This window comes from Magnolia sinica, chromosome 14, assembly GCF_029962835.1.
Source record: "Magnolia sinica isolate HGM2019 chromosome 14, MsV1, whole genome shotgun sequence".
Lineage (NCBI taxonomy): Eukaryota > Viridiplantae > Streptophyta > Magnoliopsida > Magnoliales > Magnoliaceae > Magnolia > Magnolia sinica.
In genome coordinates this window covers 4,199,650-4,212,265 of record NC_080586.1, presented here as the reverse complement: position 1 = coordinate 4,212,265, position 12,616 = coordinate 4,199,650, and the positions used below count along the sequence as shown (strand labels likewise).

The 12,616-nt window shown below is 41.8% G+C and overlaps 1 protein-coding gene across 1 annotated transcript; it reads left to right on the top strand.

The window, feature by feature from the left end:
- Nucleotides 1-1,084: 1,084 nt before the first annotated feature.
- LOC131225627 (uncharacterized) lies at nt 1,085-12,270 on the top strand. Its single transcript, XM_058221194.1, has 6 exons — nt 1,085-1,256; nt 1,341-1,553; nt 4,238-4,333; nt 8,301-8,446; nt 9,164-9,389; nt 11,771-12,270. Exons 1-6 carry the CDS (start codon nt 1,125-1,127, stop codon nt 12,032-12,034), a joined length of 1,077 nt encoding a protein of 358 aa, XP_058077177.1. The 5' UTR covers nt 1,085-1,124; the 3' UTR covers nt 12,035-12,270.
- Nucleotides 12,271-12,616: the final 346 nt, after the last annotated feature.

The following is a 12,616-nucleotide window of genomic DNA, read 5'->3' as shown; positions in this document are numbered from 1 at the left end:
TACAAAGTTATCCAATGCATTACCCAATCACAATTTCGCTGCTTGACGCAATCAACAGACGATCCGTTTTCAAATAGAAATTGTTATACAACATTACAAAAATTCAGTGCGCCTCAGTGGTATCAGTACCACCGTAAGCAACGGTGGTACCTGGCAGATATGGCCCCTACGTGAGTCATAAATGAAATCTAACACGTTCATATGATGCCTCATCAAATGTTACAACCAGATCCTGAAAATTAATCTGATGAGTGGTTCGAGTGGGGCAGCAGACGAGGTACAGTTTGAGAGGGAATTCTCACCGTTGATTAACATGGAGTAACCACTATCCAGCATATAAGAAATCTATACCGTTTCGACCGTCCATCTGGCCAGGATGAAGGTTGAGACCAACATTTAGGATGTTTTTATATTCAGATGGGGCCCCTGTGCAAATAAAGGTTGGGTGTCTTCTATCGCATCGTTCCCTATGTTATGGCCCATCTGAGCGTCGTATCGGGCTGATTTTTGGAACATGGAAGTAATATGCGGTGTATGTTGAATGAACGGCCAGAATACATCACGTGTGCCACACATCTGGACGGTACCATTGCAAGCTCAAAGCACGTCTAATTACTACAAGGAGGTTTGCTAATTCCACGCGATACTAAAAGTCCGTTCATATTCACACGTGTGCAAAGGGAGAATCTAAAAGGAGTTTGTTTCGCCTCAGTCGTGACTCAGCATCCAGCGGCTGACGATTGCCACTGGGCCAGATATTACGTTGATCTGGACCGTTCATATTATATTTAATATCATAAATGAGCTATTTTCCAAAAGCACACGTCAATGATGATCTTAGCCTTTTATTTTTACAAATTGATTGGTAGCCATTGAATATTTTTCTTCATTGTGATAAATTCACCTACAGATGGTGTCAAAATCATTTGTTAACTACAAGTTTCGTAGGATGGACTTTGTAGCATAGATCCAAAGAATGGACGGTTGAGATCATAGCGTCACACAGAAACAGCCTGCATCGCGACAGACGGAAAACGAATTCGAATTTTTTCTATCTCCGTAGCTTATATATAGTCAAGGAGAGAAGAAGGGTCATGCAGTAGGAGGGCAAAAAGGTCAGAAAAATGGAATTCGGAGGAATCCTGGGGTTCGACATCGGCATCATTTTGGCGCCGATGGGTGCTGACGTGTCCGGACCAGAGCTCGTTGCGGCCGTAGCCAATGCCGGAGGGATCGGACTCCTGGCTAGCCCTGTCGTACGTCTTCCTCTCTCTTCTTCTTCTTTTTTTTACTTGTTTTTTGGGGTATTTTTGTCATTTGGCGAATTTGAACGAGGGCAGAACGGGTACGATGTGACTGTGAAAGCTATCCAGGAGACGAAGAAGCTGACGAAGAAGGCGTTCGGGGCGGGGGTATTGTTGGAATTCGACAACGAAAGGACGATAAAGGCCATCTTCGATGAGAAACTTGCATGCCTTGAAGTTTACTGGGGCGATTTTCCTAAGGAGATGGTCGATGAGGCGCACAAGCACGGCATCAAGGTCATCCATCAGGTCTCTCTCTCTCTCTCTCTCTCTCTCTCTCTCTCTCTCTCTCTCTCGATCTTGAATAGATTGGATGGTCTATACAGAACATGGTGGGCCCCACACATTGTTGGGCATCTGCATCCAAACGTGTGGCCCACCTGAGTTCTGGATCGGCATGGTTCGTTAACTGCTAGGCGAAACTCACGCTGGCTGGACAATTCGAATTATTATTTGATGGACGGTTAAGATTGTTTGTGGAAAGTAGATCAAATCATCCATTTGAGCCGTTTATCATTATGAATACATCTAATGGACGGTCCAGATCCACCGATTTGAGTATCAAAGTATTCACAATGCCGCTGGTAGCATTATAGCAGTTTAGCACTCTTTCTCTGTATAAGAAAGAAAGAAGGACCTCGATACTCTGGCAGAGCGTGTTCCTTCATATGCATGCTCTCGGAAGTTGTACACTTGGCAAACGTTTCACTCAACTTAAACCGTCTAATTGTGGTGCCTCACTTCAGATGGGCCAATTATCTGGAATCTTAACCGAAAGGTCCAAAACGCTCGAGACGGAACGCGGGTAATTAGCTACGACCCGGATCCAGCCATGTGGGTGCGATCATAACCGTGAGGCCTACCTCGATGTTTTAGTTGTATATCCACACCGTCCATCTGTTTCTTCAGCTAATTTTAGGGTATGAGCCCGAAAATGAAGCAGTTACAAATCTCAGGTGGACCGCACTATAGGAAATAGTGGTGACTGAACACCCACCATTAAAATCTTCCTAGGGCCCACCATGATGTTTATTGCGTCGAACTTTGTGAGAAATCTACTCCGTCCATCCGTTCCACGAGCTCATTTTAGGATATACGACCAAAATTTAGGAGCATCCGTTCCGCGAGCTATGCCCAGGATGTAACCGCCGACACTCTTAAACAACTCATGGACGTGGAGTGACTGCGTCAACCATGGCAGAAACGAAAGCGAATTGGCTACTCCTGCCAGCCGCCAATGGCTGATGGTCGGTGCTCTATGGGCCCCACCATGATTTATATGTTTCATCCATGCCGTCCATATATTTTTCTAGATCATTTTATGGTATAAGACCAAAAATGAGGTATATCCCAATCTCAAGTGGACTACATTACAGTAAACAGTGTTGAATGGACATTAACCATTAAAAACTTTTTGGGGGCCATAAAAGTTTTGGATCAAGCTAATCTTTGTTTTTTCCTTTCATCTGAGTCTGTATGACCTAATCAACAGATTGGATGTCAAATAAACAGTACAGTGGGCCTTAGGAGGATTTTAATGGTGGATATCCAATCACTATTGTTTTCCTGTAGCGTGGTCCACCTGAGATGTATATCCCTCTTATTTTTGGTTTTTAGATTAAAATGATCTGTAAAAATGGATGAACGGAATGGATGAAACACGAGCACTGACAACGACAGCCAGCGACCTGGTGTCAAAGCTCTATAGTCCTACCATGATTTGTATGTATTTTATCCGAAGACGGATCCTCTGTTTGCGTCAAGCAGCAAAATTGTAGTTGTCCCATCTAATTGGACCGTGATGCATTGATTAATGCATCGCTGACTGAGATGGACGAATTATTATACAGCAAGGGAGGAAAAAAACAGGAAAGTCGTGGTTTTGGTAGTTTTGGCAAACAGAGGATCCGGACATTTTATCAATGCATAGATTTTTGACACTGAACCGGACCGATGTTCGTGAGACATTCATCCCGGCTTCTGTTGTGGGGAGGGAACTGACTTCTATTAAAACCTTCCGGGGTCCACCTAGATGCTTATATCCCATCCAAACCGTTCATAAGTTCATCCCCACGGGGATGAACTGAGAACACACAAATATTAGCCAGATACTAAACTTCTGCGGCCACATGAGTGTTTCAACGGTGGATGTTCAATCCCCACTATTTCTTGTTATGTAGCCCACTTAAGTTTTGGATCCACATGATTCTTGGTCTCTTGATCTAACATAAGTCGGCAAAATGGATGAACGGGGTGGATTTCTCACAAACATCATGGTGGTCCGCGCCCCTACTGAGAGGTTTAAGGGTCGTAATCAATCTATTTTTGGGACTGTGATCTACGTACAGTTGGTACACTGGATTTCGACTGTTTAATTCGAGGTAGCTATACACCAATGTAGTACAGTTTCGAGTGCATGAGTATGAACTACACACTCTACTGGAGTATCAAATAACTCCACTGTTTTTATTTTTTCTCTGTTGTCATGACACGTCCTTTGTTATTCTTTCCTACGGCTACGGTCGTTCGTTCTTCATATATGTGAAATACACTCATTTCATACAATCAGGAATGGGCCCAATTTCCAATTGATCTGGACGGTTCAAACAATGGGCCACACCTTGGATGAGAGATATAATCTAAATACCATAACGATTAATCAAAACGTTCACAGGAATCGGAAGTGGTATGAAAGAGCTATCCTTGCACCGTACACGTGGGAGGGTAAACTGTGATCGGAACCGTACAAACTATTTTACCTAGCGTCGATGGCTCAAGATTAGAAAAACAGTCAAAACTGATGTTCCTAAACATTCTATTTGTGACCTTCAAATGCACAAAACATTAACGGTTGCAATTCACGGGAGAAAGATAGATAAAGAGGGGGCTAGTGGTAAATATATGTTGATTGGGTGGTCTTTCTGTTTTTTCAGATTGGATCGGTGAAGGAAGCTGAAAGGGCGATTGCTGCTGGGGTGGATTGTATCATCGCTCAAGGTGTAGAGGCAGGAGGCCATATCATTGGAACGGTGAGTCTCTTAATTTAAATAGAGAATTTCTTTTACTTTCGAATCAGTACCGTTGATCTGGTGGCCCACCTTGTGGATACACCATATCTAAAACTTCAATGGTATTGGACCGTTAGAGCCATCCAAGCAGCAGCACTCTACAACTTGCGGCTGCTGTGAGGAAGGAGCTGCATATAACTACAAACCATGAGGTTTGCTTGAGTACATCCGACATATTGTAGCCGTTGGATTTGGGATCTTTTCAATGCCGCAGAGCGTTTCTTTGATAGGGCTCTCTTTGGATGGGGTTGCCCAAAAACCTCTCTCAAATAGACTATTAAAACCAATTGATTATGGAGAGATTAGCCTGACCGTTCATGTTCAAAGTGACTTATGAAATAAACGGTTTGGATTATTTTTATCTGACCCAGATTCGAAGGCGAAAGTCCCGACGTATCCTAGCGTGACGTATCCCATTTCCTGTGCTAAACACGCATAAGTTATCAACGACTTATCGACAATGGAGAAACGTTTTTATGGTGTGGCCATCTTGTCGAGCTTGAGTTGTACAAAGGTTCAAAGGAGATCAAGGTTACATGGGCTCCATAATGATGTATTTATCATATCCACACCGTTCATCCATTTGGAGAGATAATTTTAGATCTTAATCCAAAAAATGAGTAATTTACAAGCTCAAGTGGACCACACCATAAATAACCGTGGAGACAATAATTTTCACCATTAAAACATTCGTAGGCCCCACCATAAAGTTTAATTTCCATCCAATCTGTTCATAAGGTCACACAGACCTGGATGAAGAGACAAAACTAATATCATTTTGATCCAAAATTTCTGTGACCTCCAAAAGGGTTTCAATGGTAGGCGTTCAATCCTCCACTACCTTTTATAGTGTGGTCCGCTTGATTTTGGATCTGTCTTATTTTTGGGCGCAAGCCTTAGGACGAGCTCACCAATTGAACGGACGGGTTGGATATAACTCGTACCTCATGATGGGACCTACAGAACTTGGTGACGTCAACACACCAGCCACATCTGTGGTGTGTGGTACACCAGCCAATCCGCTTCCCATTTCTTAGCTCGTTTCATGGAGTGAGCTCAAAATTGAAGCAGAACCAAATCTCGGGTGGACTATGAAACAATTTTGATTGATATATATATATATATATATATATATATATATATATATATATATATATATATATATATATATAGGAAGTTTTTAAAATCATCAAATTTTCCTGTGATGTGGTCCACCTGGGATTTGGATCTGTTTCATTTTTTGGGTGCATGACCTAAAATAAGCTGGAAAAATGATGGACCGCGTGGATATATAATAAATACCTTAAGGTGGGCCCCGCTATTAGGGCCACTGGGGCTGCATCTGATCCACTCCCTGAGATGTGGTCCACTTGAGATTTGGATCTATTTCATTCGTAGGACTATCTCCTAAAATGACCTAAAAAAACTGATGGACGTCATGGATATTTAAGACATCCATCAAGTGGGCCCTATGGTCAGGGAAACGCCCACTATGGTGTAAGGAGGCGGTGGAAATGAAATATGGTAGAGCCATCTGCATCCATGATGCGTGGAAGTATGATTTATCAATCTTGACCGTTCATCTAGCGATCACTATCATGGATGGAAAATGTACCAAAAAGTCGTATGCATCATCAACGTCATCTCAGATAGTAGAGGAAGAGTCATTTCATCCGCAAGTGTCCTTTTCTTTTATGTTCTTTGACTGTACGCAAGTGGTTGCTTCTATAGAGAAATCTTGCCGACTATGCGCAATTAAATGAATGGTATCATGATGTGCGAGTTTGTACACGTAATCCACACCGTTCATCCGACTGGCCCACAGTAGACGTGTGACGCTCAAACAATTTTCCGGATTAGATGATTCCGACACTTGGATCAATGACCTCAATGGAAAGATTGAACCATCCAGTTCGGGAAATTTTAATCACATCTTCTATCCATAGTGTAGAAAATCGTACCAACAGTTTAGATCAATGGACCATGGCCCCAATCTCGAAAAAATGAATTGCATTGGAGTAAGGTACTCCGTAGTAGCAACGATGGCTATAACAGCCATTACCTTTTAAGGCTTGTTTGATTTTTCAATTCACCGGTATTGCAAAATCTGAGAATACTGCAAAATATTTGTGGGTCCCGCCGTGATGCATGTTGCCTATCCACACCATTCATCCATTATGCCAACTGAATTTATGACATGAGCCAAAAAATGAGGTATATCCAAGCTCAAGTGGACCACGCAATAGGAAAAAGAAAATCAAATACTTACAGTTAAAAACCTTTCGGGGCCACTGTTTCTTTTGGTGTGGGCCACTTAAGTGTTGAATTTGCCTCATTTTTTAACTCATGCCTTAAAATATTGTGTTAAATGGATGGACGAAAATGATATATACTATACATCACCTTAGGGTCCATATATTTAAACTAGCTATTTTGAATCAGTTTCTAAGGCAGAGTATCCGTTATATTTTCAAACGGAGTGAAACGGGAATAATTATACACCAACGAGGTATTTACACTGGCTTTGAAAAATCAAACAAGCCTTACCATATGGGTAGTACCACGACCACTATCATTACCTCTATGGTATAGTTTAGGCTATATCTAAAAAATGTATATCCATCTCATAAAAAACTGTTACAAGTCATTTTTTTTGTTTTTTTTCTATAATTGATGTTATAGCTTTGACCGCTGCATAATGTTACAACTATTTTCTTTACATAATGGCTTCTAAGGTCCATAGCAACTACTATATATGCTATTACAACACACTAAGGGATCTATTGGAAGAAAAAGAAAAAGAAGACAAACTTCTCTCTTTCTCTTACTATTGTTAGGGTTGAAATCTCTCATATGTTGAGATGTTGTCAAATCTTAATGCTGTGTTTGAATTGGTATGCCCACTTCTGTGGCCCACCAAATGATTGACCATATATTTATTGAGTCGCACTTATCCCAATAATTTATCATGCATAAAAACTGTCTTTTAATTATTTTGAAGGATTTACCACTTCAAGTTTTGTTGTAAGTGAATACCTAAATATATATTATGAACAAATTTCAAATTATCCAAGCAAAAATAATTGTTTAATGCAATTCGATTATAGCTTAAAGCCAAACAAAACTTCATGTGAACACTTTACAACTATAATCAAATTACTTGTAATTGAATTACATCTTAATGACTTTATAGGCATCCAAATTCCAACGGAGGTTCATATATTAGTGGCTCTAATGCATCTGGACCTCAAAATTCCTTTAATGGTGAATATCTCTGTCTCCATCAAACTTAGAATCACAGCTACCTGCATTAGTCCACATCACTTCATGGGTGATGTATGTTGATTACACCGCATTGTCTCTTTCCTGTGACTTTTGGGATGTGTAGCTTTCTATCCTAGCCATCAATCTCACTTTTTATTAAATAATCTCATTATCAACGTCCTAGGCTTCCTCCCAACTAGTTAGAGTGGGCCCTTATGATGTAAGATTGACACTAGTTTTATGATGAACGTCACATCAGACGTCTACCTTCCTTTTATACCTAGTCGCAGAAGTTAGAACCATGGTTTTATGTCTCGGACTGAGTCGTCTGATTTGGGCCTCAAATCACTTGAGCTCAATCCAACCAGCCTCAATCCTCAGGCAACCCATCCATCTTGGATGTAGATTACTGTTTTAATTCCTTTAAATTGTCTATTTCTTGGTGCATGCATGGCCCACTTAATCAACGGATAGATTAAAAACATTCAAGTGGGAAACAAAGGATTTATCAATTTTGAGGCTGGGCCAGCCAACCAGTTTCTGGGCTAATTCAGGCTCGAATTCTGAACTAGTTGGGTGGGCCCACTCAAAATATTGATTTTAGTTGGGCTGGCTCACCATCCTTGTTTTCACTAATTAATCAAGGCTCTCCATGTCATTATAGGTTTCTTTGATGGCATTACTTCCCAGAATCGTGGACGTCGTTGGTGAGAGAGATATTCCGGTCGTCGCCGCCGGATCTATCTCCGATGCTCGGGGATATGTGGCGGCACTAGCCATGGGTGCCAAAGGCATATGTGTGGGCACAAGGTTTGTCTCTTTAAAAACTAATTACATTTGTAATTAGAGCAAATCAAATGCCCCCTAATGTATGATAATTACCATGCATTCGAGCTGTGTCGGGCTTGTCCATGATGCGTATGTGGCATCCAGACTGTTAATCTGATGTGATTCCTCATTTTCTCCATATACATGCCAATAATCATCATGATCCAAGACTAAAGTGGGACACACCACAGTGAGCAATATACAATCACGCCTAAAACCTATATTTTCACGTGGCGTGACCCACCTGAGTTTTTTCAAGGCCTGAGATTTGGTTTGTCACACCACCATGATGGATGGTTTGGATGAGCTCACACACCACGGTGGGCCCCACACAGCTCGAACACGCAGTAATTACCATGAGTTTCTAGCCATTTATAGAACATCCATGAAAGGTGGGTCACACCATCATGAAGATCACCTGGGCCAAAAATAATATAGATCCACTCATTGGCCTGGCTGCATCTTCGAACAAGATACAGCCTATCGTCTGATCCAAGGTAAAGGTATGGACCGTCGAATGAGTGGATTAACCTGATTTTCAGGGAAGCTAATCTTCATGGAGTGGCCAATCTATTGTATGGCTCAGATGTCCTATACGCGTGACACATTGGAAGGAAAATGGGGCTGTATGTGATCAGTGCTGGACAATTTCTGTGTATTCTTCAATAACAACCAAATGAATTGTGATTATTTACGTAGGTTTATAGCTACAAAGGAAGCGTACGCGAATGACTATTACAAACAGCAGCTGCTGCATTACACGGAGGCAGAAACCGACCGTACAGACCTGTACGGTCGGCTGACTTGGAGGGCGTACGTCCGTTGCCTCAACACACCATTTCATCAGAAATGGAGAAATGCACCAGATTCTATTCAGAACGACGATAGTCAACCGATCATCGGCCGCACTATCGTATATTGGCAGGTCAGTTGCTAATTGCCAGAGTTTCTTGTATTTGGGGCTGTGATGGGCTGGGCCCACCGATGCCGTTTTGGTTTTCAGCCCGTATTGGTTGGGCTTTCACTTAGTGTGCAAAATTCTCTTAGGTCCAATACAAACCGTAGAATAGGCCCATTGGTCCGTTTGGATGGACCGTCGAAATGGTGGTTCTTAGAAGAGAGGTTCATGAGTGGGATTTTTAGCGGCGATGGTTTCTAATTGGGCCATAAAACGCTCGGTTTAGATTAAAACTAAGGGTTTTTATGGTGCGTCGTTATGGGTCCCTTATAGGGATGACAGTTGGGTGGGTTCAACCCAACCAACCGGTGACTGACTTGACATTGGGTTGGGCTTGATGTATCAGTTTCGGTCTCGAGCTTTGGCCATATGAACACCAACCCTGAAAAACTTGGGTCGGGCTGGGGTTGAGGTCTTGGGTTGCCCAACCCAACCCAACCCAACCCAACCCAAACCCGAACTCGATATATATGTTACTTAGAAATTATTTTTGAGTATGGATGGTCTGTGTTGAAGATAGGAAATTCAAGTGCCATTGAGTCTCATTGGTCCACGTCATTTCCGATGACTCAAACTAACAATATATGCCAGCTTTCTCTTTCCGAAATAAATTAGGTGCTACACAACACAACTTTTAAACGAGTAGTTGTCCTGTATTTTAACTTGTTTGTTGAAAAAAACAAAGTTTTTTTTTTTAATGATAAATAATTATATATATAATTAATAAAATCATATGTATAAAAAATAAGACGTGTTTTGAAATATAATAAACTAGTGTAATAACAAAAATATTAGCATGCATCAACCCAACTAACCAGACCGAGCCCGCTTGGGTTGAGAATTCTCAACCTAAGGTTGGGTTGGGATAGGGTTGAGGTATTGGAATATTGGGTTGAGCTAGGGTTGGGGTATAGGAATATTGGGTTACTGTTTTATGGGTGGGCGACTGCATCCATTTATTTTGAGATGCAGTCGCCCACCCATGGAACAGTAACCCAATATTCCTATACCCCAACCCAACTCAACCCAACCCGCCCAACTTTCAGCCCTAGTCCCTTATGATATTAAAGTTGGGCTTGAGCTTATGAAAGCCCATATACTAAACGGGCCAGGTTTATTCTGATTCTAGGCTCATTTAGTAATTGGGTTGGGTTTGGGCTATCTGGGCCCACCAAAGACCTAGGCCCATCTATTTAACTTTTCTACGACTAAACTAAATCACTTAGAATCATGAGGTTTGCTAATTCGACCCTGGACATTCATATGCAAGTGCACGTGCCAAAATATGACATGTGTGGGATATGAGATTTCCATCATGTGGGCTACACTGTTCCATGGGTGGGCGACTGCATCTCAAAATAAATGGATGGCAAGAAAAGAAGTTCTGACCGTTGGTTTACTTTTTTACGCTGTGGTCCACATGTGGAGTGAAGCTGTCTAGTTTTGAGGCAAAGATCCGAGTATAATTCCCAACCTGATTGAAAGCTCAGATCTCGTACACGTTTTTCATATTAGAATGTGCGCCTGCGTGTGGATGGGGAGGTTTCACACGCGTGTGTAATTAGCAAACCTCTAGAACCACTATTATTTTCCGTTCCAGATCAACAAAATTGCGGGACCCATCATCATGGCTTCCTGAGTCGGCGACTCGGACCAACTCATTCAGGTCCTGAGTCAAGTCATGACATACCTATTGCCCGGAGACCTGGTTGCTCTACGTGGCCCACCGCAACCCCACTCAAAATGCGGGACGATTAACCACTTAATCTAGAAGCTCGAGCTAATAGAGCATGGCAAATCAATCCCTTCATCTCGTAGCCCAGCCCCATATTGTATGGGTTAGGACCTCAGTCGTGCCTACTTATGGGCCCCACATCACATGGGTACTGCCTCATACGAGCCACCCGCTTCACACGGGTGGGGCTTACCTCACACTAGCGAACTACCTCATATGGGCCGCCTATGCCCTTGCATCTTATGGGCAACTCCACTCCAGCTCGGTGTGAAAATGTCCATATAAATTACTCATCTAGTCGAAATCGACTCAAACAAGTCGCATCCCACACTTGGATGAGTGGTCCATCAAGCAGCGACCAAAATTCACACTTATCCGAAAATCTTAACCACCCAATATTGGCCATTGAATTTGGATGGTTGGGATGACAAAACCCATCCCCAATGGGGTCACGATTGGACGGTCCCATTCAACATACATTTTCTCTAAACCGGTCCAAACATACTTCAAACTGCTTTTGTCAATTAACAAACTGTTTTTGTTCCTAGAAACATAATCAACGCTATGAGCTTACCCATTCTCTTCATACAATTTTCTCTTTTGAACAAATCAGGAGATAATCCTTCGCCGATTTGCCGGCCAAGTAGCGAACCGGACCACAACCGGTCAGCTTCAGGACATGGTCATGCTGGCAGGACAAGGAGTCGGGCTGGTTAACGACATCGTCCCAGCGGCGGAAGTCATTAAGAGATATGTAGAAGGAGCAAAAACAATAATACAAGGCCTTAGAGAAAAATACCATCCTGACTCTACTCCTCCAACTCCTACTACACCTGAAGATGAAAAATGGACGTGGGTTGACAAGTTCTGTTTTTAAAATGGCATGAATAATCTTTGGATTATTGCGAAAGCGACTCTCTAATCAACCCATCATTGCATTGTCCTTTCATGTATAAATATTTACTTGGAATTACTAATTGGGAATGCTGCTGGAATTAGAGAGTTGGGAGAGAGGAATTTACTTAGATTAATTACATGATCAAATGTAGTAATTCTTTGATAATGTGTTTGGACACACTATTGAATTGAATTGCAATAAGTTTGTTTTCTTTCCCTTGTGTTTCATATTCAAGTGAAATTATTTTACTTTCGGATTTGACAATAAAGGATCTCGACTTGGATTTGAGGGTTACTTACTTTCACATTGAGCGGTGTTTGGCTCTTGGGAATTCATCCGTAGGAAATGGATTCCATTAGTGAGGGGCTGAATTTGTGTATGGGTATTGTAAAAGGTTGGGATATGAATTCCAAGGAAAATCTAATTTTTGAAAATGTTTCTTTTATGATTTTCATTTTTAAGATAGGTTGTAAAATTTTGAAAAATGAATTTTTATCAATCAATGGCAGATGTAGATGCCCCGGCCAACATTAAAGTGGGTTGGAACGTTTGAAACAAATC

What these genes read in the sequence shown, in the direction of transcription:
- LOC131225627 (XM_058221194.1), top strand. Translation starts at nt 1,125, where the DNA reads ATGGAATTCGGAGGAATCCTGGGGTTCGACATCGGCATCATTTTGGCG. An exon ending in GACTCCTGGCTAGCCCTGTC is followed by an intron (nt 1,257 to 1,340) that starts GTACGTCTTCCT and finishes GAACGAGGGCAG; the next exon opens with AACGGGTACGATGTGACTGT. An exon ending in GGCATATGTGTGGGCACAAG is followed by an intron (nt 8,447 to 9,163) that starts GTTTGTCTCTTT and finishes TTATTTACGTAG; the next exon opens with GTTTATAGCTACAAAGGAAG.